The sequence below is a fragment of the Lepidochelys olivacea genome (genome assembly GCF_965140295.1).
Source record: "Lepidochelys olivacea isolate rLepOli2 genome assembly, chromosome: 2".
NCBI lineage: Eukaryota > Metazoa > Chordata > Testudines > Cheloniidae > Lepidochelys > Lepidochelys olivacea.
In genome coordinates this window covers 124,813,990-124,837,964 of record NC_140412.1, presented here as the reverse complement: position 1 = coordinate 124,837,964, position 23,975 = coordinate 124,813,990, and the positions used below count along the sequence as shown (strand labels likewise).

Sequence of the window (23,975 nt, the reverse complement as noted above, 5' to 3'; positions counted from 1 at the left end):
GTCAAAAAATGTAAAAGATTTGGGGTTATTTTGTGAAGTTTATAGACTAGTGACAGACTGAAAACAGTGGCTAACACCAGACATAGTGCATGGTTTCCCATCCAACTCAGCCACTGCATCTCAAGGACCAAATTCAGTCTCATTTACATCTTTGGAAGCAAAGAGATTCAATTCAGGACAGAATCTGATCCTTAATAGAGGTAATTATCTGAATACAGCTTTGTGAAATGTTTACAACAAAAACTAAAAACTATATTCTCTCCTTGTTTTTGATGCAATATTGAACCATCATAAAAATCTTCCTTTGCAAACATTTTGAGAGATGCTATGCTGAATTTTAAGCAAACTCAGAATGATTTGTGGTTTTGTATTGTGACTGAGCAAAATAAATTGTTGCATTTTCTTTGCCAGTGATTCTCAGACTTTTGTAATGGCAACCCCTTTCACATAGCAAGCCTCTGAGCGTGACCGCCCCCCTTATAAATTAAAAACACTTTTAAATATATTTAACACCATTATAAATGCTGGAGGCAAAGCGGGATTTGCGGTGGAGGCTGGCAGCTCACGCCTTCCCATGTAATAACCTCGCAACCCCCTTAGGGTTCCCGACCCCCAATCTGAGAACCCCTGTTCTTTGCAAAACCAGGTGAAACCAGCCATTTCATCCACATTTTGTTCTGGATTTGTTTGGGCTGGAACTAGGCAAACTAGACACTACAAAAAACATTTTGTAGGAATGTCTCTCTCATTTGTGTTCGGTATTCCTAAATGTTCACTCTTCATTACTCATGTCACACGATATCATGTCTGCTCCTGGATTGGTTGCCTGAAACTTAAAACAAAACAAAAAACAGGCAAACACACATGTGGATCACATTTTTGGGAAACATAATTATTCATGCTGAAATTCATGAAATTTTTAGGGTTTGTGATAATTTTCACAACTACTCAGTGGGTGGCCAACTAAGGAATAACAAGGATAATACACAATAATGACTATAAAGACCCCACAAATCATAGTGAACCATCTCCATGCTTTTATTCATAGATAGCTAGTCAGATATAGGTATTTAACTATTTAACCAGCTCGAGTTTGGACCTATAACTCAAAATGAAACTTAGGCAATAAAATACCTAGTAAATCAAAATATTCAGCAAATGTCCTGCAAAGCAAAATCACTGAGTTTCACATATGTCTAGTACTCAGGCGAGATTGACAACTGTGGCAACTTATCCAATTATTTCACTAACCCTTTCATCTGGACTGGTGCCCTGAGGTGAAATCCTGGCACAACTGAAGTCAATGGCAAAACTCCTATTGACTTTAATGTGACCGGGATTTCCACCTCTGATATAGTAATTCTGTTCTAATCAGGTTCTTCAACCACATTCATCACCACGGTTTCTGTACCCCTTCCAGTAGTGTATTTTGTGATGTGACCAATACCTCTCACATGCTGTGTGATCTGACCGAGACCACCAAACTCAGTTGAATCCTGAAATCCAGACACGAAAGAGACAGTGAAGTAACCCACTTCAGCTCATCAAGATAATAACCCAAACTAGTATTTTTAAGTAATGGAAGAAAGAAGGAAAATAAGTAGCAGAGCTGCTTCCTCCTACTCCGCTCAGATATTACATTCAGTGTATCTGAAGGACCACTTGCAGCATTTTAGAACTGAAAGCAGCTCAGAGCTTGTCAGCAATTACAATTAGTGATCTACCTTTTTTTGGCTTATTTGCTCTAGCTTTGAATGTTAAGTACCTCTGCAAAATGCTTAATATGTTGTCATTTTTCCTTCCAGAGATCCTTTGAGACTGCAAAGAACATTAAAGAAGGAATAAGGAATGAACCTGGATTCAGTGCAGTAAAGTAGATTGCTTTGAGGCCAAGAAAGAAATCACTGCGTAGACCCGTTTGTGCTGTCATGATGATAACTTACCATTGCTTCTGGCTGCTGTTCTGGGTTGGTCAGCCTCACCAAAGTTTTTCATCTCCGTTATCCAAAAGGACTAGGGGATTTCCGGAAAAGGAAAAGGTTTTGGAACTGTCCGGAAATAACAGGAAGGAGCTTACTCGTTCCAAAAGGAGCTGGATGTGGAATCAGTTCTTTCTCTTGGAGGAATACACAGGCTCTGACTATCAATATGTTGGAAAGGTAGGAGTCTTTTATACAAAGTTATGTTCTGATCTTGAAAGCTTTAGGAAGCCAGTAGTTGTGAATGGACAGGAATAATGCACCGTACATTTCCTCTGATCACTTTGTTATGATGAGCAGTTCAGGTGAGACGATTGCACCGTGAAGCTGAGCTACACTAAAAACAATACAGAGAAATGAAAATGCTCCGATCTCACAAATGAGTCCCTCAGCCATTCATATGTGTTTATTCTAAAGCTTTTGATTATTATTTTTTTGTCTTAAAATAAGGAATGCAAAGCATTTGTATTAGGAAATTCTGGGCCATATTCTCAGCTGATGTAATCTGCCATCTCTCCATTGACTTTAATGGAGTTATACCAATGTACATCAAATGAGTAACTGGTCCAAGATATTTTAACTATATGTATAATGAATGTATGTGCAGTCTCTGAAGTGAGCCAACACCTGTGTCAAGATTATAAATAAAAAGGCTCAAACTAGAGAGCACTATACGCTTGAAGTGCCCTTATTTTGACAAGAGTTCTTTCCACTTGTCAAAAAGTAACTGTTTCACTACTCATTCCCCACTTCAGCTTCTCTGCTGCTGCCGCCATTTTCTTATGGTGTTGGGAAGCTCCACTGAAATCCCAATAACTTGCTGTGGCATGTGCAGTACGTATGGCACTACTGGTGGGAGGAGCAAGGGCACTGCAGGCTCAGGGGAGTGGGCGGGAAGGGTGGGGAGTGGGGGCAGAGCCCGGGGGTTGAGCAGTGAGCTCCCAGCAGCACATTGGAAAGTTGGCGCTTGTAGCTCCAGCCCTGGAGTCGGTGCCTATTACAAGGAGCCGCATATTCACTTCTGAAGAGCCGCATGTCGCTCTGGAGCCACAGGTTGGCCACCCCTGGCTTAGATCATTCCCATCAGAGTAAGTGCCTGCTCCTGATGCTTGCTGATCAGCTATTCAGCGAGAGTGGATATGACATCCCACAACCAACTGAAAGTCATGATTCTAGTAAAGGAAGAGCTATTCACCTGCTGCAATATTGCTCCAACCAGGAAAATGAGCATTCATGAAAAGTCCTCCCAACAAGACTATATAGGAGTGAGCCAAATGGAGTGAGTGGTTGGGGGGAGGAGGAGGAGGGAGAAGATAAAGAAGAAGCCAGGAGAGGGGAGAGCTAGGAAGAACGGAGGATGAGGAGGAAGCTTGGGGGAAGAAGGAATCAAGAGGAGAGAGAATGAGAAAGAAGTTAGAGATGAAGAAAGGGGAGCAAATGAATAGCGCAAAAATTTACAGTTGGGAAAGATTTTAGAGTAACAGCCATGTTAGTCTGTATTCTCAAAAAGAAAAGGAGTACTTGTGGCACCTTAGAGACTAACCATTTTATTTGAGCATAAGCTTTTGTGAGCTGTATTTTCCACGGTATGCATCCGATGAAGTGAGCTGTAGCTCACGAAAGCTTATGCTCAAATAAATTGGTTAGTCTCTAAGGTGCCACAAGTACTCCTTTTCTAGTTGAGAAAGAGAAGTTACCCATAGACAAAGCAAAAACTGAAATGACTAAAGATGAGACTGTGAAAAAGGGGAAAAGAACAAAAGAAAAATCCATGGGGAAAAAGTAAGGTTTTTTGTTAATAGGTTGTGGAAGAAACCTTATGACTTTATCTGTATAAATACACATTATATATATATATATATAGATAGATAGAGTAGGGGCAGGTTCTACATATTGCCCTTTGGACTGTAAGTTCTGACATCAAGCCCACACAAATCCCAATAGCCCTCTTCTCCCCAGTATAGAATTCAGGTAAATATCATTGACTCCTATCCTGTGCGGGGAGAGAATAGGACTGCAGGATGAGTTTGCAGAGTGGTAGTCACAAAAAAGCCTCCTTGGACCCATAAACCAAGTGAGTCTGATGTGGAGTCACTGAGCCAGAATAAATGTGGAGGGCCAGAATGTTATTTTTAGAGTTACTTTTCTGTCTGGAACTGACACTTTACTATACTTACTGTGGCAAAGCATGGAAATGACACATAATATATAAATGTCATTGATTCCGTGTCCCTGGGCTGTTCAGAAGTGGCCTTTCACACATCCTTCGAGTGCCAGAGCTGCTCACACCCTTGTCTTTGAACAATTAGCCAAGAGGCATGAAAGAGGAGCCATTTGTTATCAGACATAGCTGTTTGTTGGAGTAAGGGTAAACGATAGAAATAGCTGAATGGCTACAGACAAGGTAACCAGGCAGTTTTAGTGAACAATTAAATTTGACTGGTGTGGATAAATGAAGATTAACAAACTTACTTTTATTAAGCATGTTTTATCTCAAAGGTTGTGAGCCTTAACTAGTCACCTGCAAAGGTGAAAAAAATAGGGTTTTTAAAAATGTTTTGTTTCTTTATGCTGTATAAAGACAACAGCACAGTGTGTGTATATGGGAGAATTTGGCTTGTATTTTATGTTAAAAATTCAATCATGTCTACTCTGTATTTCTGGGAGACTACAGATGGCTGGGGAACTGGTTGGGCTTTGACATCAGAGACGACATACACATGAAATCTGATTTAACTTGGAGGAAAAAATGGTTTTACTCAGATTGTTTGAAAACCTCTTATGTTTAAGATCTATTTACCTCAAACACCCAAATAAAAAGCTAGGAGAAAAGCTGTCTACATTAAAGATTCCACACCTCTGCCCCTTCATTTATCTGTATACACTACAAGATCATCATTATAGGAGGAGGATCACTTGGGATTGAGGTGGGAGAGGGGAAGGGAGTCGTGAAGTAAAAGAGAAAAACAGAGGAAGGAATTAGAAAGGGGAAAGAATATTGAGAGTGAGGCTGGGTAGCTAAAGGCTGAGGTGGTAGGAGAGGGGCGAGATGAAGGGAAACCTAATAACCAATGGTAACACAACAAATATGCGGAAAATGTATCCAGAGCCCGAATTTCAGAATTGATTCTACCAGGAGGCTGTGAAGCCTCTTCCCAGCTACTGTTGCTACTGAGCCTTCTATCCCAAGTAGCTCCATCTGGGTCCAGTGGAGAAGAGGTCAAGGGAAACTGGAAGACCCTGATTTACCTCTTGCTGTTAGCTGGCCGTGGCTGCTTTGTGAAAGGAACACAGATGTGGTCCTTCCGAGAACATGTTAAGACATATGAGAGGGGTGGAAGGAAGCATGCACTACCTCTAACCATGCTCTGCCTATTTCATGAATCAATAAAATACGTAGGGTGAAATCCTGCCCTGGGATTTTGCCACTGAATTCAATGAGTCAGGAATGGATTCCCCCTTATTCTCTGGGTCTGTCAATACACCATCATTGAGCAGCAGTAAATTCACTTTTAAGATAAAGGTACAAGTGTGAGAGAGGGGGATGATAGGGCTCGGGGAGCAGGAAGGACATTATAGGTTAGTTTGAGTCCTGATTTTCACAAGAGCTCAGCATCCAGCATCAGGGACAGATTTTGGTGATAAGGTTGGAATAAAGCACTTTTAAAAACCTGCCCCTGATGGTGGATGCTGAGCTCTTGTGAAAATCTGGCTGTTAGTGTCACAATTTCAGCAGCCTGGTGCTGGTTAGTATTATTATGGTTCATATTGTAGAGCCCTAGGCATGTACCAGGACCTCCTTGTGCTAGGCATTGTACAAACATACTGTCCCTGCCCCAAAGAGCTTACAATCTACATACTTTTGAAAATGTGTTCCGTATTTAGGTGCCTGAAAGAGCACAGAGCTCTTTTCGAAGTTGGGCCCCAGTTCTGTGTGCTCAGCACTTGACAATGAGCCCTCAGAAGCTGTCATATCATACAGGCCATGATTTTGCAAATGCTGAGTACACCCTATTCCCATTGACATCAGTGGGTGTTGCTTGTATGTGGTGTGGCTGCATGCTTAGATCCACAGTTATTATCCAGTTACTGCACATCTGTGTTTCATTCCTGTATATTCAAGAAATGAAGACTTAAAAAAAAAAAAACAGTCTCCACTATAAGTTAGTCCCAGACATAATCACAGAAGGAACTTTTAGAAAAGTTCTGGGCTGTAATTATACATTGTGCTGCTGACTAATCTGCAAGCTGTGGCTATTTACTGGAGTGTGATTGACGAGTAGTGAGACACTTTAACCTGAAGATGTCTTTTCTTCTGGTTCAAGAATTATGACACTTGGCAGGGACTCAGTCCCAAAATAAAATACAAGGAGTATGTGAGCATAAAATACAGATGTGCCCAGTGCCACTTTACAATCTAACGCATAAGTCAGCATAAATCTGAGTTGGGTTTAAAAAGGAAACTGGCCATACAGGTACTTCCTTAGTGAGAATTAACTGGGTTGGGGAAACGCTCCTTTAAATCCCAGGGGGAAGTTGGGGTGTGGGTGCAGTCATGGAAATATACATTTTGTTAAGATTAAAGTAGAGGATGAGCATGGAGAGAACATGTGGATACTGTGTACAATTTGTATATGGTTTATGCCTTTAACAAGACAGTGTTATACGCTACATGATGTCCACCAAAAAACAACATCTGCAGCATATTTCCATTCATTGGCAGGATAAGTAGGTTTGCATAAGCAAGCCCACACTTGAAAGTTGCTATCCAATAAGGGAATAGGATGCCTCTTCTTTTTGACTGAAGAAATATCTGAACAAATCTTATTTCTTATTTATCCACCAAGGAATAGCTTTCAGTATTGGTTGGGTTTTTGATAACATGGAGGACAATTGTAGAACTGTGTTGTCACATTCTGACAGTCTGGCACCCAAAGGAACTTCTAGCCTTGCTTTTCATCATCGCTGTGTCTTATTGATGTTCATCTATTTCAAGCAGCATGTTTGCCTGTAAGCTATCGGATGTTACTACCTGTACACCCCATCATAAACCATCTTCTACTGACAACTATTTTTCTAGAAAAATAAAGTCAAAGTCTCTCCTCTGCTATGTGGTTTTACAATGCAGAAAGAATCTATTGCATTATTTTGGCCAAAACAAGAATCTTTTTCTTTAGGTCAATTTCTACCTCTTTGGCTGAAATAGACAGGATTGCAAGGAAAGAAAGAGATACTGAGTTTATCTTTGGTTGTGTCTCTTTCAGAGGCAATTGGAATAGCATGGTCCCCTCAAGACTTGTAGTTGACCATGTTTTGCAGTAATCCACAGAAAGCTAGTTAGAATTTCAAAAGCAGGGAATTTCATCCTTATGCACACTAAAGAAATGGCCTGCCTGAACTGTGTGTTTCCAAAAATGGTGGAAGTGTAAGATTTTCTAGGACTTTGTAGCAGCCAGCATAAACTCCTGATTGGAGAAGGATCAGAATCCACTTCCAAAAAGCTCAAGTTTTATTTTCTTAACTGGAAAGAGAGGCAAAGTTTACAACAGCTGATGTATCCAAGCCACATTACAGGTGGCATTTAAGCCATATTTAAAAAGAAAAAAAATGATTACTGTGAGCACACACAAAGGGCACAGAACTCACAGCCCAGGAAGAGGGAGCTGTTCCAGGAGGTGGAAAGGCCCCCAGTATAACTTGGGCAGCACTGGGAGCCGGTCTATGTTATGGTAACACCCCTGAGACGACCTGATGGGCTACAGAGCTGCCTGGAATCTCCATAGTGCTGTGGCTCCACCTATGACACATCCCTCCCACCATCAGCCCCTGTACACCACCTATGGCAGGCCTTGCAAGGGAGGGTGGATCCTTGGAATGCAGCCTCATGACTGTCTACCCCTGTGCCTCCACTGGGGGAATCCTCCCATGTCTGGACACAGGGGTTTTCAGGCCTCTTTATGCCTCTCTAACCTTTTACCTGGTGAGGATCTCACCCATAGGGTTTCATGTGCTTTTCAAAGCAGAAACGTTAGTTAATTACAGTGGTATGTATGATGCCCTTATGAAGTAAGTATTACCATCAGCCTTTTTCCGAAGGGGAAACTGATTCACAGAGAGGTTAACTGACTTGCCTACAACCATGGTGCAAATGAGCAGCAGAACCAGGATTAGAAATTAGGAGTTCCTAGCTGCTGACGCTTTTATTCAGGCTAGCATGCCTGTGTTTTGCTTCAACAGGCTTAGCAAAGGTAGAACAACTGTCATGGATACTTCTGCACTTCCTTTATTCTTCCTCTCCATCATTCATATTTTATGTTCTATTTGACTTTCCCAACCACCCTTCAATCCCACACTGAATTGCACAAATACACGCCTTTGATGTATATTCCTCTTCGAAAGATTTACTCGTGTCGATGGAAGCTCTCTGCATTGTCGGCTCCTGTGGAAAGAACTTTTGAAATAAGGGACAATTGAGAGGTCAGAGACCTAGGCAGAGAATCTAGAAACAGCTTGCAAAGTTCAGACTGTCCCAGTTGTGCTAAGAAAGTGAATGAGACAAAGGGTGGGGCAGGTGGAAATATGGTTCAGAAAATGACAGGGCAGGAAATGAAGATCCTTCACTATATCTGATCCTCCTTGTTATTGATCTGTTTCAATTTGTGTACTGCAGCCATCCTAGATTCTAGGTGCATTACAGCATTGCATGAAAGCAAATTCAATACATTGAGGGCTCACCAAACCATATCTCCTCCAACTCCAAACAGCATTTTCCAACACCACCTCCCTTTTCTCCTCAACCACCTTCCCAACCTAGAAAAGCCTAGGCAAACATTTAGAGTGATTTAATATTTTCTCTCTGTTAACTCTGGCCTACTGACTTAGTTCCTTGCTTTTTATCTTTGAACTAAATTATTTCTACCTGTACCTTGCTAATGAGCCACCCATTCCATTACTCACATTTAGGGCCACACCTTAGTCATCAGAAGAGGTTCCTAAAGATCTCCTTCTGGGCCCTGCTTCCTGGTAAAGTGCTGTAGTGTTGCCATGAATCATATATAGCAAAGACTTTCAAACTGTTGTTCACAGGCTACTGGTAGTGTGCAGAGTATTTCTATCTAGCTCTTTTAGGTAGTTAGGTGGCCCCATTACTGTAGCATCCCACACTCTTTGATGTTCTTACTCTCAACACACTTGTTAGATAGGGACGTTGATGGGGAATGGAAGCAGAGGGAGACTAGGTTGGGATTCACAAAGGTATTTAGGCATCTAACTCCCATTCTTTTGAATAGGAGTTAGATGCTTACATACCTTTATGAATCTTACCCTCAGTGCTTAATTTGTAATAAAAAGTTGCCAGGGCTCAAGCCATTTTTTACATTCATAAACTGTGCTTGCTGCATCAGAGGTACCAGGGCTATGAATTGCCAAGCCTAGAGGAGCTGGGGCTTAGCTCTGGCACACATTAAGCACTGCTTACCCTAGGGTGACTTGCCCAGGGTCACATAGGAGGTCTGTGGCAGAACAGGGAATTGGAGGTGCCTAAATCCCCTAAGCACTGTACAGTTCTGCCTCCCTCTTGCTGGTGTTTTGCATTGATCTGGCTTGCCATATGGTTAGGGCCGTATCAAATTCACAGTCCATTTGATCAATTTCATGATCAGAGGATTTTAAAAATTATAAATTGCACAATTTCAGCTATTTAAATCTGAAATTTCACAGTGTCGTAATTGTAGAGGTCCTGACCCTACAGGAGGGGTCACAAGGTTATTGTAGGGGGGTTGCGGTGCTGCTACCCTTACTTCTGCGCTGCTGATGGCGGCAGCGCTGCCTTCAGAGCTGGGCAGCTGGAAAGCAGCGGCTGCTGGCCAGGAGCCCAGCTCTGAAGGCAGAGCTGCCACCAGCAGCAGCGCAGAAGTAAGGATGGCACGGTATGGTATGGCCACCCTTATTTCTACACTGCTGCCTGCAGAGCTTGGTCCTCAGTCAGCAGCCGCCACTCTCCAGCTTTCCAGCTCTGAAAGCAGCAGCACAGAAGCAAGGGTGGCATGGTATGGTATTGCCGCCCTTATTTCTGCACGGCTGCTGGTGGGGCGCTGCCTTCTCCAGCCACCCAGCTCTGAAAGCAGCACAGAAGTAAGGGTGGCAATACAGTGACCCCCCCAAAAATAACCCTGACTCTCCTGCAACTCCCTTTTGAGTCAGAACCCCCAATTTGAGAAACACTGGTGTCCCCCATGAAATCTGTATAGTATAGGGTAAAAGCACACAAAGGACCAGATTTCACAGGTGGAGATCAGATTTCATGGTCCATGATGTGTTTTTCATGGCTGTGAATTTGGTAGGGCCCTACATATGGTGCTGCCTCTCCTCTAGAATTCCAGCCACAAAAATGCCTTTAAAGACAGCTAAAAATGCATGAATATTTTCCCTGGTACACAGCATCATACAGTGCATGAAAAAACTAGAAGACTTTGATTTCATCTACAGTCATGGCTTATTTAGTTTGTAATCTCTTTGGGGAAGGAGCGATCTTTTTGTTCTGTGTTTGTATAGCACAGAGCACACTGGCATCTTGCTCCATGATTAGGGCTCCTAGGCATTACCACAATACAAATAATAAGTTTAATAATGATCATAATGTCATAAATGCAGTACACGCAGAGAGCATGGTTTAACGTGTAAAAAGTACCTCATTTCAGGCTCAAAGTTCCCTCCATTGGCAAAGTTTAACTGTTATTCCACTGTTAGTGGCTGTAATTTATTCTCCGGGAATATTGAACCATGAGGTTTAGGAAAACTTTCTTTTAAAAAATAAAGTCCCAGCATTTCCAGCTACTTACTTTACTTTTGTTGTTGCTGTTTTCCTCCTTTGGGGACCTTGGTTCACACTGGGACAATAGTAGATTGAGAGCTCTGGTCAGTCAGCATAACATTTCAAAACAAATTTGAAAAATGTGCTGTAATGTGACTAGCTGCTGTCAACCTCAATGCAGCTTGCCGACTGGCAACTCCTTTTTGCTTTTGTGTGGTGAAACAGAAACCTCAGCATGCACTACATGTGTTTCAGTGGTCAACGGAGCTTGCATTTCTAGGGAGAATCTGAGATGGCAGAGGAAGGAAAGTGAAGAATCCCCTCTGGATAGTGGTGGAGGGAGCCCCAGTCCCCTTGCTCTGATTTTTTAATCTCATGGAAAAAGATCAACAAAGGTTGTGGAGGAATAAATTGCTAGTTGGGGCTAAGGGGTCAAGATGTAAGTCAGATTTGCAGAGGAGTGGGAACAGCGGTTGCGGGAACCAACACTCACTCTGCTATGGTTTCACTGTTCATAGAACAAGTGCATTCTTGAGTTACACCATCCAAAAAGTTAACCACAACCCTTCCACACCCAGACTTCTGAAACACAGGGATCAACGTTTTTGATGGTGTCTTACTGAGGAGTACTCTACAGGAGCCTTGCTGGATTGGTTACTGCACATGAGAATGATCTCTACCGATATGATACTTTTAGAGCCCTCAGCCCTGTAGGATGTGAGCCCCGCCCTCAGCCCTGTAGGATGTGAGCCCCACCCTCTCCCTTCACTGAACCATAGGTGTTGTCATTCACCAGGAGACGTCTGTTGGAAGGAAGAGGCTATTTACTGCTGCCATTAGTCATGCACTCACTCATGTTCACATAATCGGCCCAGAGTCTCTGTTGGGATGGTCCTTTCAGCCTGGCCCATTTTATCTCTTTATGCTGGAGGGCAAAAGGAAGTCAAGCAAAGTAACTTGTAATATCCTTTGTGTGTGGCTAAATAGAATTCAGCAGATGTATTAGTAACAAAAAGCAGGAGCGGATTTACCATGGAAAAAAAATTCAGGACAAATCTCATCTGACAACCTGCCCCCGAGTCCTGGCTGGAGGCACAGCAGGGCTCAGGCAGGCAAGCTGTCTGCATGCCATGGCTGGTGGCCCCACTCCGCTCCTGGAAGCGGCCAGCTGCTGGCAGGGCTCTGTGTGCCCCTGGTTGGGGGGAGGCGACTCTGTGCGCTGCCCCAACCCCAGGCAGCGCACGGAGACCCACTGCCCCCATTTCCCCAAGGGGCGTGCAGAGATGTGCCAGCAACGCTAAGGCAGCTCCCTGCCCGCTCTGCCTCCCTCCCTCCACGCTGCACCACTCCCAGAAGTGGCTCCTGGGGGGGTGTCTCTGCACGCTGCCCCCTCCCTGAGCGCCGACTCTGCAGCTCCCATTGGCTGGATAGTGGTGGAGGGAGCACCAGTCAGTGCCTGAGGGCAGCAGCACGCAGAGACCCCCGGTCCTACCCGCCTAGGAGCTGCTGCCAGAGGGGTGTGTGTGCTGGTCGCTTTGGGAGCCACGCTACCCAAGGTAAGCACTACCCTCCTGCCGCCCAACCCCCTGCCCCAGCCCAGAGTCTGCACCCCGTACGCAAACTTCCTCCCAGAGCCTGCACCCCCTCTCACACCCCAACCCCCTGCTCCAGCCCAGAGCCCACACCCAGTACCCAAACTTCCTCCCAGAGCCCAACCCCTGCACTCCCTCCTGCACCCCAACCCCTGCTCCCAATCAAAATACCTCACTTTATTTTCATTTACTTCCCATTACTTATAATATAGGAGGAGGATGAAGAAAAAAAGAATGAAAAATGGGAGAGGGAGATGAGAGAATGTTCTTTTTCTTGGCTAGGTCCCAGGGAGGGGGGATGCAAAAAGGAAGCTATGCATAGGACCCCACTAACTCTAAATCTGCCACTGAATAAAAGATTAAGTTCTCCCGTCCTCTTCTAGCAGTAGATGGGGGAGGGCAAAACAATTAGAACCTGTGGCCCAAGCCATATTTCCTCCTACCTGGGACCCCTTGGAAGCCACTGCACCAGAGCCCTATAGAGTTGGGCTTCCACAGATCTAAGGGGCCTGAAACAGGAGAGATTGTAGTGGGGAGCAGCCATAGCTACTTTCCACAGCATGGTACCCTGCTGATTTCATACCAGATTTGTCTTCTTGCAGGTGGGAGTCAGCAACTCTCAAGAGGCATAATGATGGGGGTCAAACTCCCTGTCTAGAGGAACTCTGGTAAATACAAGATGGTGTTGTCTGCACTATAGTTTGTTAGCATGAGTTTGTGCCTGGCTGCATTACTCCTGGGTAATGAAACCCCTAGTGAGTTATGCATGTCATTCCAAACGAGTTCTGATAAGACCTTTTCATGCCATCATGTATTATTGTCCTTCTGGAAAATATTTTACAGAAGACTAGTTCGTTGCTTAAAAAAATACTTAGGGTGCTTTCTGGGTGCTTGGTTTTCTATTGTTCCAACATACAGACTTCAGAGGGAGAGAACAAGTATAGCTCATAAACATTAGGCACCTCCAAAAATGTATTATACAGAATAATACAATGAAGCCCAGTACTGGATACTGCACAGCCCAGCAGGGTTAGACACAAATGCTGCCGTCCCACTGGGAAGATTGGGAAAGATTCCTGTGTCTTCAGTGGAAGTAAACCCTCATTCCTAGTTCATGAAATATTGAATCCTAAGTGGTCAGTAGCCTAGGACCAAATATCACTCATCCTGCACTCTGACTAATGTAATTCGGGAATATTCGGTAGGTGGGAGAATGTAACAAAGGGCAGTGTTGGCCAAGGGAATCTCTGTTAACAGTGTTCCAATGGAGCCACTTTCCTGGGCAGGGGAGCGTCGGGGACCAGAGCTTAAGTGGAAGTAAAGGGCCTCCTTTGAGGACAGCCGTAGGTCCCTGTAGAGCCCTAGGGATCTGTCCAGTTTGGGGATGGGCCTCACAGCTTTTTCCATTAGGGGACAATATTGTGGAATATGATGGTATGGGGGAATTTTCACAAGGGAACCCTTGCAGAGATTTCCTCCCCCAGATTTCCCCTTCCCTAGATCTGGTGCAAGGTGTGTTTATGTAACTAGAGACATTAGAGATTGGAGTGAAGCAGAATTGGGGCTCTAAACACTCCCTCCCTCTTCCAATACTGGGCAAGTTTGGATTTGAATCTAAATATATATCCTCACTTGTTTGGCTCCAGCTCTGTGTTTATATATTATATAAAGCGCACACACATATAGCCGGACATGATTGTCAGCATCAAGCATTCAGACTATCAAGGGGTAACCTTTGACAGTAAGCAAAGGCTGAGAGTTTGCTTTCAAGAGCATCCATCAGGGAGTAGTAAGAGGCTGTTACCTGCTGAAGCAGCATAATGTTTTATTCAGCCATCTCCCAGTAAAAACATTTCTGGATTTTAAGACCAAGGGATTGCTTTATATTTATAGTTCATCTTTATGAGTGGGTCTCCCCATGAGGACAGCAGTTCTCCATTAATCTATATTTCATCTAACCCCCTGAAGCCACGCTACTCCACAGAGAAGTAAAATCATAGTTGATGCAATAGTATTTAAAGCTAGAGCACTATGTTTCTCCATTGCTTGACTGATTGTTGGGGCTTTTTCAGAGGATGGGGAATTCACAAGCAAAACTAATATTATTTTGGAATTAAAAAAATCAAGCAAAAGTTAAAGTGAATGATTTGAAGAACAATTTTGACACCTGATAAACACTGAAAAGTTTCCCAGGCAAGTGTGTCGAGACAGCAGAACAGTCTACAGCCTGGTCTACACTACAGAGTTAGGTTGACTTAAGGTGTGGAGTTCCCTGCAAGACAGCTGCCAGGCTCCTGGAGGGGAGGCGGGAGCCCTGAGGGCAGCTGGGCTCCCAGGAGGAAGCTTGGGCAGCAACCCAGCTCATAGTGAGGAAGCAGGAGCCTGGGCAGCAGCCCAGCTCCAAGCCCAGGGGCAGCAGGGCTCCCAACGTGGAACCCGAGTTCCAGCCCAGCTTCGAATGGTGAGCCAGGGCAGCAGCCCAGATGCAATCTGAGAGCCCTGGGGACAGCCAGGCTCTTGCTGGAGCCTTCCACCCACCCTGGGGTGACAGCCCAAGCTGTGAGCTGGGCGCGGCGTTCACAGCAAAGAGCCTGCCAACCTTTCTTGTCAGTCTCAGGGCTCCAGCATGGAGCCGTGAAATTGAAAAGAATGAGAGCCAACAGCTGATATAAGTAACACAGTGTCTACATAGAGACTGCATCACCCTACCTACACTGACACAAGCCCTACATCTCTCATGGAGGTGGAGTTACTATGTCAGTGTATTAGGGCACTTACATAGGCAGGAGCAAGACCGTAGTATAGACACTGACATAATTAGGTTTCAGAGTAACAGCTGTGTTAGTCTGTATTCGCAAAAAGAAAAGGAGTACTTGTGGCACCTTAGAGACTAACCAATTTATTTGAGCATGAGCTTTCGTGAGCTACAGCTCACTTCATCGGATGCATACTGTGGAAACTGCAGTATGCATCCGATGAAGTGAGCTGTAGCTCACGAAAGCTCATGCTCAAATAAATTGGTTAGTCTTTTTGGTCTTTTTGACATAATTAGGTCGACGTAAGCTACCCCTGGTTCCAGCACCACTGCCTGCGTGACCTTGGGCAAATCACTTGTCAAAGTGCCTCTACTTCTGTATCTATAAAATGAGGATAATTAGTAGTGCCGAACTCACACAGGTGCTGGATTAATGTTTGTTAAGTTATGAAAGCCTTAGCTGGAAGGGGCATTTTTTGAATTTGTGGAAAGAATACTTGCATGACCAGGTTGTAGGACTGGACTACAGACTACCAAGGGCTGAACTACGGCTTTGACACAGCCCCATGCATGGGGCAATGTGTAGTTTTGCTGCCTCAAGAGCAGATCAGGAAACAGACTGTGACCCTGTGAGTCACAATCTGCCTCAGTTTTCTTCCTGCTCTGAGAGAAACACGCCCTCTAACAGTCCTATGCCGTGCACAGAGTACAGGGGCTACAGTGTGGTCTAGTGGAGGGAACAACAGACTGTGATACAAGAGACCCAGGCTCTATTTCTGGCTCTGCTACTGGCCTGCTGGGTGACCGTGGGCAAGTCACTTCAGCTCCCAGCGCCTCCATTTTCCCTTCTGCAAAATGGGGATAATGATACCTACTTCCTGTGTAAAGTGCCTTGAGATCTACTGATGAAAAGCATTATATAAGAGCTAGGTATTATTTATTTAATTTTTATTTTATTCCTCCTGGCATATCAGCAAAGCTATGCTAGCCAGCACATTGGAGTAGTGCAGTCAAGTCTCCGCCTATTCCCCATCTGTGCAGGAGGGATATTAGAAGATCTGTGAAGGCTGCTTCTTCCCTGTTCTACAGCCAGCCAGCCCAAAGCAGGAAAGAAGCACCTTGCGGCAGAGCCACAAGATGAATATCACTCTGGTTCTGCATTACATAAACCTCCTGCATGCCATTTAGGAATGAAAGCTCCAATACTTACATAATTTAAAACTAGCCTGAACAAATTATGGCAGGAAAATTTGCTACACTGACAATCTGGAGGATGGACAAGATATGAGCTAATAGATTTTCCATGGCTCAGTCCCAGAGTTTGTAATTTGGTCATTTTTGTATTTACTGGATTTTGAGAAACATGCACAATATGCAGTACTTCAATCCTACAAAGAGATGTGCTGGAAAACACTTCCATCCGGACAGAAGAGATGCTAGGAATGTACTTCCGGTAACTGACAGTACTAGAAGTAGTGGGATGCCACTGCAGTTCCCCAACCAAGTGCCAGAATGGCATTCTGGAGTGTTCCAGCATGACTTGAGCTCTGATAATATGGATCATTATTAAATCAGATGAATGCCCTCAGGGAGATTTTTTTGACATCACGGTGACTGGCTAGGAGATTATCCTAAAGTCAGTGCTCAAGGCATAGGAGCCAAAATGTGTGCCTAAAGTTATAAAGAAATAAATTAATACATGTGTGTATCTGGGGCCTGTTTTACACTAATGGGAAGTGTTTTTTCCAAGGCACAAGTGAAGGTTAATTGCCTAACTCCCAAAGACTTTTAATGGTAATCCAAAGGGTGCCAAACTACCATTTCTGCCTTAGAAAATCTCTCCCTTAAATCCACAGTACTGCTTCAATGGGTACTGTGCATACAGCGCAAGAATGCCTAGCTTTTATATTCTGTTTTTCCAAATCAGAGCACAAATAGCCCATATGTATTAACATCTCTGTATAACTAAAAGGCAAGTGTGCAGGTTGACATGCACAAGAAGAAATATCTAACTGGATGGTAATATTTATATTTAATATGCCTCTGCTGCATAAACATTAATGAATAAATATACTAACTGCACTCCATTGTTCTCTCCATTAGATACCCCACTAGATAAAAGGCACAGATAGCATATCCCTTCATTTTTAAAATCCCACAGAAGGAGAAACCAACTGACCAGGTTTAAATGTACACCATTTTACAGCATAGTACTCTGTGGGTTTGATCCAAAGCTCACTGAATTAAATGGAATGTCTCTCACTGACCTCACTGGGTTTTATGTCTGGCCCTGTATTATCCTGTTGCACCCCCTGGCTTGAAGTAGTAATAAGAAACACGAAATATATGGTTTCCACCATCAGCACCCCCACTATAAAAAATAGTTCCAGCACCCCAGCCAGTAACAAACACCACCAGTCCTGTATTTTAGCTATAAGCTTATCCTTCCCCTTATATACTTTGTATTCTGTCACGGAGACATACATGAATGTGCTTCATTCCATTTGTGTGTTTTTGTTGTTAACAGACAAATAATCACTGATATTTCGAACTAATTTTCCTAGTTAGCCTTGAAGAATCATACTTGAATGCACTATCTGACTGTTGGATTGTGGTGCCAAATTTGTATGATGGGAAAAATCTTTCTGTCTCCTATAACAAATGACTTGTGTGCTTTTTTGTGGCTTTCAAGTCTTCAGAGGCTTGGATTTTATTTCCTGACCACTGAAGTGTATACACTTGTAATAAAAATCATTTTTAATCTCTCCCTTTCTTCTCCCTCATATATAGATATAGATTTAGATATAAATAAAATTGAGAGAATACTTAATAGACAAGTTTTGTTTCATGAGTTCAGGGATGACCTCATAGCTCTGCTCTTATACATTTTTAGCAAGTAAACACTGATGCCTTTACTAAAAGTCATCTATAATATGTATTATTTATACAAACAGTATGAAAAATGAAAAAGGGATGTCAGTCAAAATTACAGTGACATGCCAAGTCACATGAAATAAACAGCCATTGAGCATAAAGTGTTGAAATATATGTCAAACATTTAAATATAGTAGTCCTGGCCTGCACTCTGATTAGCAATGCAAAGCATTGCTAAACCTGGTGGATCCAAGTCCTGGAGGAGCCCTCCTGAATCCAGGGATTAAAAACTGACTAATTGTTAGATCTCCAAAAGTGACTGTAAATGGGGAATCATCGTCCTATGGGGTTGTTTCAAGTCAAATCCCACTCAATGCTATTCAGTTATGCCCAGTTCTATTCAATAATCTTTATGAATGATCTAAAAGAAAATATAAAATCATTGCTGCTGTGGTTTACAGATGACACAAAAATTGATGGAACAGTAAATAATGATAAAACAACAAAAGTTTTACACATTAGAGCAATCAAGATCACATGGTAAACTTAGCTCATTTGAACAACATGAATTGCATCTCTTTCTAGCCAAAGCTCAGAACCATCCCTTCTTGACCTGTCAGCCACCTTCAACATCGACAAAGCTTTTCTTGAAATCTTGTCCTCCTTTGGTTTCCATGGCTCTGTCCTCTCCTGGTTCTCCTCCTACTGCTCAATCTCAGGTTCAATGTATCCTTGGGGCATACTCCTCATCTGCCTTCTAACTTTCTGTGGCAGTTCTACAAGGTTCTCTCCTTAGTTTGTTCTTCTTCTCCCTCTGCAACTTATCTCTTAGTAATATCATCCACAAGCACAAAATCTACCTCTCTAATCCATATCTGTTTCCTGCTGTCCAAATTACAACCTCAGCCTGTCAATTTGACATCACCTTGTGGATGTCTAGCCATCAGCTCAAGCTCAACATGGCTAAAAGAGAACTCTACATCTCTCCCCCACCCCTTGATCACTGTGGGCAACATCATTATCCTGCCTGTCACACAGCTCTGTAACCTGCCTATCATCTCAGATCCCTTTCAAGGTCCTCACATCTAGGCTATATCTAAATCCTGTCAGTTCTTTCTACATAACATCTCCATGATATAGCCTTTTCCATCCATTCAAAACATCTCCTCAAGGCTGTCATCTTCTTCTTTCTGGCTATGACAAATGCAATCCTGCCCTACACATACCCCTGTGAAATAAGGGACCTGCGGTACAGAGGGATTAAGTAACTTGTCCAAAGTCACAAAAGGAAGTCTGTGGCAGAGAAGGCAGGACTCCCAAACAAAACACTCTTTGCTGCAAAGATCATTTCCCTAGCCTGTTGCTCCAACCAGGTCGCTCTCTGTTTCCATCACTGTACCACCTCTGTTGCATAAAACATAAGCTGCTTGTCTTCACTTTTAGGGCCCTTCATGACCTATCCCTTCCCTACTTATCATTCCTCATTCAGTATCAAGAGGTCAACTGCACCCTTTGACTAGCCCATGATGTCAGCCTCCCTCATTCACTTGTACGGTGCCTAGCACAATGGGGTCCTGGTCCATGTCTAGGTCTTTTGGGACCTACTGTAATACTGTAGAAGAAGCTCAGTCTGTTCAGTTTATCCAAGAGAAGGTTAAGAGACGATTTCATCATGACCTATAGGTATCTTCAAGAGAAGAAGATATATAATAGTAGAGGGCTGTTTAATCTAGCAAACAAAGGTATAACAAGAGCCAGTGGCTGGAAAGTTGAAGCTAAACAAATTCAGACTATAAAAAAAATGATACCTCATTTCAAGTGATGGTAATTAGCCATTGGAACGACTTACCTAAGGATGTGGTGGACTCAGTGTCACTTGCAGTCTCTAAATGAAGATTGGAAGTCTTTCTAAAAAAAGATGAGATAGCTCAGTCAGTAGTTTTTCGCTGTGATATAAGTATTACTCGGTGAAATTCTATGGCCTGTGCCAACAATCCCTTCTGATCTTACAACATTTGAAACCCTGGATGGGATAGGGCCACTCAATGCCGGGGCCTGCGCAGCATGGCTGGGATAACCCACTTAGCCCTGGCCGTTGCAATAGCTCCTCAGTGCCGTTGGCAGCTGGAGCACATTACAGTAGCCTGCGACAGGGGAGTGGACCAGCACAAAGCAGCCCTAGGATCAGAAGAGCACAAAGGTACCTTTGTCTGACAGACTTCAGCTGTGCCATACATCCTTTGCGTACAGGTGAGGATCTGGCCCAACAGAGGCAGCCAATAAGAATAAGAGACCTGTATAGTCACATCAGTCATGGGTTACGTATGAGCACAGGACCAGCACTGTGCTGTGCAGAACAGAAAATTCCTGGGCCACTGTCATTGCTTAAACCACCCCAGCTGCGAAGTCCAAGAGAGAGAGAAAAGGTACTAGACTCTAGGAAGTGAGAGTGCTTACACCTTCCAATTGCTTTCTTGTCCTATCCCAGTAAAGTGGATTAGCTGTGGAACTTTCTGGGCAGGGATAGGCGCTCAAGAGCACAGTAAATGATGAAAAGACAGGTTGGCTTGCCACAGCCTAAGGAATCATGACATATTCATTGCAGAGGTGTAGGTTTACAAGAATTGCATGCAGGACCATGTGGATCACAAACTATTCTCTGCATGGGAAACAACCAGGAAAAATTGGGAGGCAGGTAGCTCCTCCTCACCTACGCACAGCACTCCATGGGAGAAGGAATGAAAACACCTGCAACCACCATTAATTGGGTGGAGGGGTTGAAAGAACAACAGTTGCCCATCAAATCAAGAACATTATCCCCAAGAGAAAAATCGTCTATCTAAAGTACTTACCCCACCATTATCATTGTATTGGAACATTTAATGTATGTATCCTAACAATACCCTGTGAGGTAAGGGACCTGAGGTACAGAGGAATTAAGTGACTTGCCCAAGGTGACCCATGAAGTCTGTGGCAGAGCAGGGAATTGACTCCCCCACCCCCCGCCGACCATCATGCTTCTCAATTTAATACCTATCAGGACCTAGCATTCCAGGGTCATAGGGTGAACAAAGGAGGCTACATGATGATAAGAGAGGAAACATAGCAGGGGAGATAGAAAGGGATGGAATGAGTAGTAGAGAGAGAAGGAAGATGGGATGAAAGTAGAGACACAAATGGAAAGGGATGTGACATGACAAAGGGAAAGATTTTGGGTGGCACAGAAAGGGAAAGCAAAAAAAGGAAAGGGAGATGGTGCAAGGGGAGTGAGATGTAATGCCAAAGGAAGAAGTGTGATAAAGAGAAGAAAATGGAAGTGATATCTAATAGGAAAAAACAAAATATTGAGAGATAGATAATGGGAAATAAGGAACCTGGGGTTGTGCTGGGGTGGGCAGAATCGTAAAAGAAATGCATTTGGAGAGAAAGACGACATGAAGGAAGAATGGTCTTAAGGAGAAAACAAACTTGTCTGAATAATACCTGCCTCCTTTGTGATGTGAGGATTAGTTAATGTTTGCACTGAACTTTGAGGCTGAAGGTATAAAGCATTATTTAAGAGCTTAGTATTGTTATTTTACCTTGAAAAGATTATTAACTGAAGAAAAACACAGTGAAAAAGCCAGGAGCAATACCTCAAGATATACAGCAGAAGCAAGGGAAAATGGGAAAGAAAAGGAAACGCAAACGCAAGAGAAACCAAATTGGTCAAATTCATCCTGGGTCTAGCTCCATTAAACTCATTAACACTAGGGGTGACTTTGACACAGTAAGTTTGTTTTATAATTTTTAGAAATAAATAGCAAAATCCACAATGAAATGCATGTATGTGTTTGATTTAACATATCCATTGATAGGAAGAGGGTGTATGCCTATTTATTGCTGTGATTTTGAAGGATGGGTCTGATAAAGGTGTGACACACAACAGTACTGATATTTGTTTACTGATTCACATTTTTAAGCAGACATATAGGTGCCCATCGACCTATCCCATAAATCAGGGGTGGCCAGCCTGTGGCTCTGGAGCCACATGCGGCTCTTCAGACGTTAACATGCAGCTCCTTGTATAGGCACCGACTCCGGGGCTAGAGCTGCAGGTACCAACTTTCCAATGTGCTGGGGGATGCTCACTGCTCAGCCCGTGGCTCTGCCCCAGGCCCTGCCCCCACTCCACCCCCGAGCCTGCTGTGCCCTCACTCCTCCCTGCCAGAGCCACCTGCACGCTACGAAACAGCTGATCAGGAGGGTGAGGTGCTCGTTAGCAGGGCTGCTGGTGGGTGGGAGATGCTGGGCGGCTGCTGATGTATTACTGTGGCTCTTTGGCAATGCACATTTGTAAATCCTGGCTCCTTCTCTGGCTCAGGTTGGCCAACCCTGCCATAAATTGTCAATCACAGAGGATTGCCAGGTCTCCACTTTTTGAATGGAACACCAGTCAAAAAGGGATCCTGGTGGTTCTGATCAGCACTGCTGACCAGGCCATTAAAAGTCCGGTTGGCAGCGCAGTGGGGCTAAGGTAGGTTCCTTGTCTGCCCTGACTCCACGCGGCTCCTGGAAGCAGCCAGCAAGTGCCTGCAGTCTCTAGGCTCTGCGTGTTTCCCCCACTCCGAGCGCTGGCTCCGCAGCTCCCATTGGCCGGGAACCGTAGCCAGTGGGAACTGTGGGGGTGACATCTGTGGGCAGGGGCAGCGAGCGGAGCCCCTGCCCGCACCTCCGCCTACAAGCCAGAGGGACGTGTTCCTGCTTCCCAAGAGTCGCCTGAGGTAAGCACCACCTGGAGCCTGCTCCTCTCACCCCCCCCCATGCCCAACCCCCTGCTCTACCCCTGAGCCCCCCTCCTGCTCTCTGAACCCCATTTCTCCAGCACCCCAAACTACTCATCCCCAACCCCAGGCCAGAGCTACACCCCCAGCCAGAGCCCGCCCCCCCTTGCACTCCAAAACCCCCTGCCCCATCCTGGTGAAAATGATCGATGGGGGGGGGGGGATGGAGTGAGTGGAGGGTGGGGCCTCTGAGAAGGGGCGGGGTAGTAGCAGTGCCTTGGGGAAGGAGTGGGGCAGAGGCCGGAGCAAGGGTGTTTGGTTTTCTGTAGTTAGAAAGTTGATAACCCTACAAATCACATCGTAAACAAAAGAATTGCCCTTACCCTTTTCTATCTCAGCCCTCAACCTCCTCAGCTGCCTTAACAAAGAGGCAAAGAAGATATGCTTTGCAGTGTGCCCAGCAGATATAACAAACCTGGGCAATGAGAGAGTGATCTTTTTTTTCCTGGCCCCAATCACATGACAGAACTACTATCCCTATCATAGGGCAGAAGTCATGAGCACTTCTGACACCAAATGGCTACTATTTACAACTCGCTGTTTTACTTCCACTTTCTTTTGACAATCAAATGCCACCATCTTTGATCCTCAGTTTGCCTTCTGATCACAAAGCCACTTCAAGAAAAGGAGTACTTGTGGCACCTTAGAGACTAACCAATTTATTTGAACATAAGCTTTTGTGAGCAACAGCTCACTTCACGGATGAAGTGAGCTGTTGCTCACAAAAGCTTATGTTCAAATAAATTGGTTAGTCTCTAAGGTGCCACAAGTACTCCTTTTCGCGGATACAGACTAACATGGCTGCTACTCTGAAACATAGCCACTTCAGAGTCTCAAAACTATCTTTCTGCTCTGGACTGTTCAATCACTGAGGTTGTTCTGTCATGTTTTGCTTCTCAGTTCTTGGTACTAATGTTTTTTCCCCTCAGCCTATTGCTCTCTGAAGTGGTGATCCTAATAAAGCATTTTGAGTTTTATTGTAATATTTCAACAGTATTATATACTGAATTTTCCTGCTGTTTAGTTTTTGCACTGATTTTTCTGCTCACCCACCTGACTCTGCAAAGTCAGAGTTTGATGTGGTGTGCTTCAGACTTGCCAGAATTAGGAAGGTACTTCTGAATGGTGGGCCATTCTCGG

General features: G+C 44.1%; 1 protein-coding gene across 1 annotated transcript in view; it reads left to right on the top strand.

Annotated features, from left to right (window-relative positions):
* Positions 1-23,975, top strand: part of LOC311517200 (cadherin-6) — a 115,647-nt gene that overhangs the window by 45,050 nt on the left and 46,622 nt on the right. Inside the window, exon 2 of the mRNA XM_084621819.1 lies at positions 1,806-2,159. Within this exon, the coding sequence (XP_084477945.1) occupies positions 1,929-2,159 (231 nt within the window). The 5' untranslated portion in view covers positions 1,806-1,928. The remainder of the gene's footprint in view (positions 1-1,805; positions 2,160-23,975) is intronic.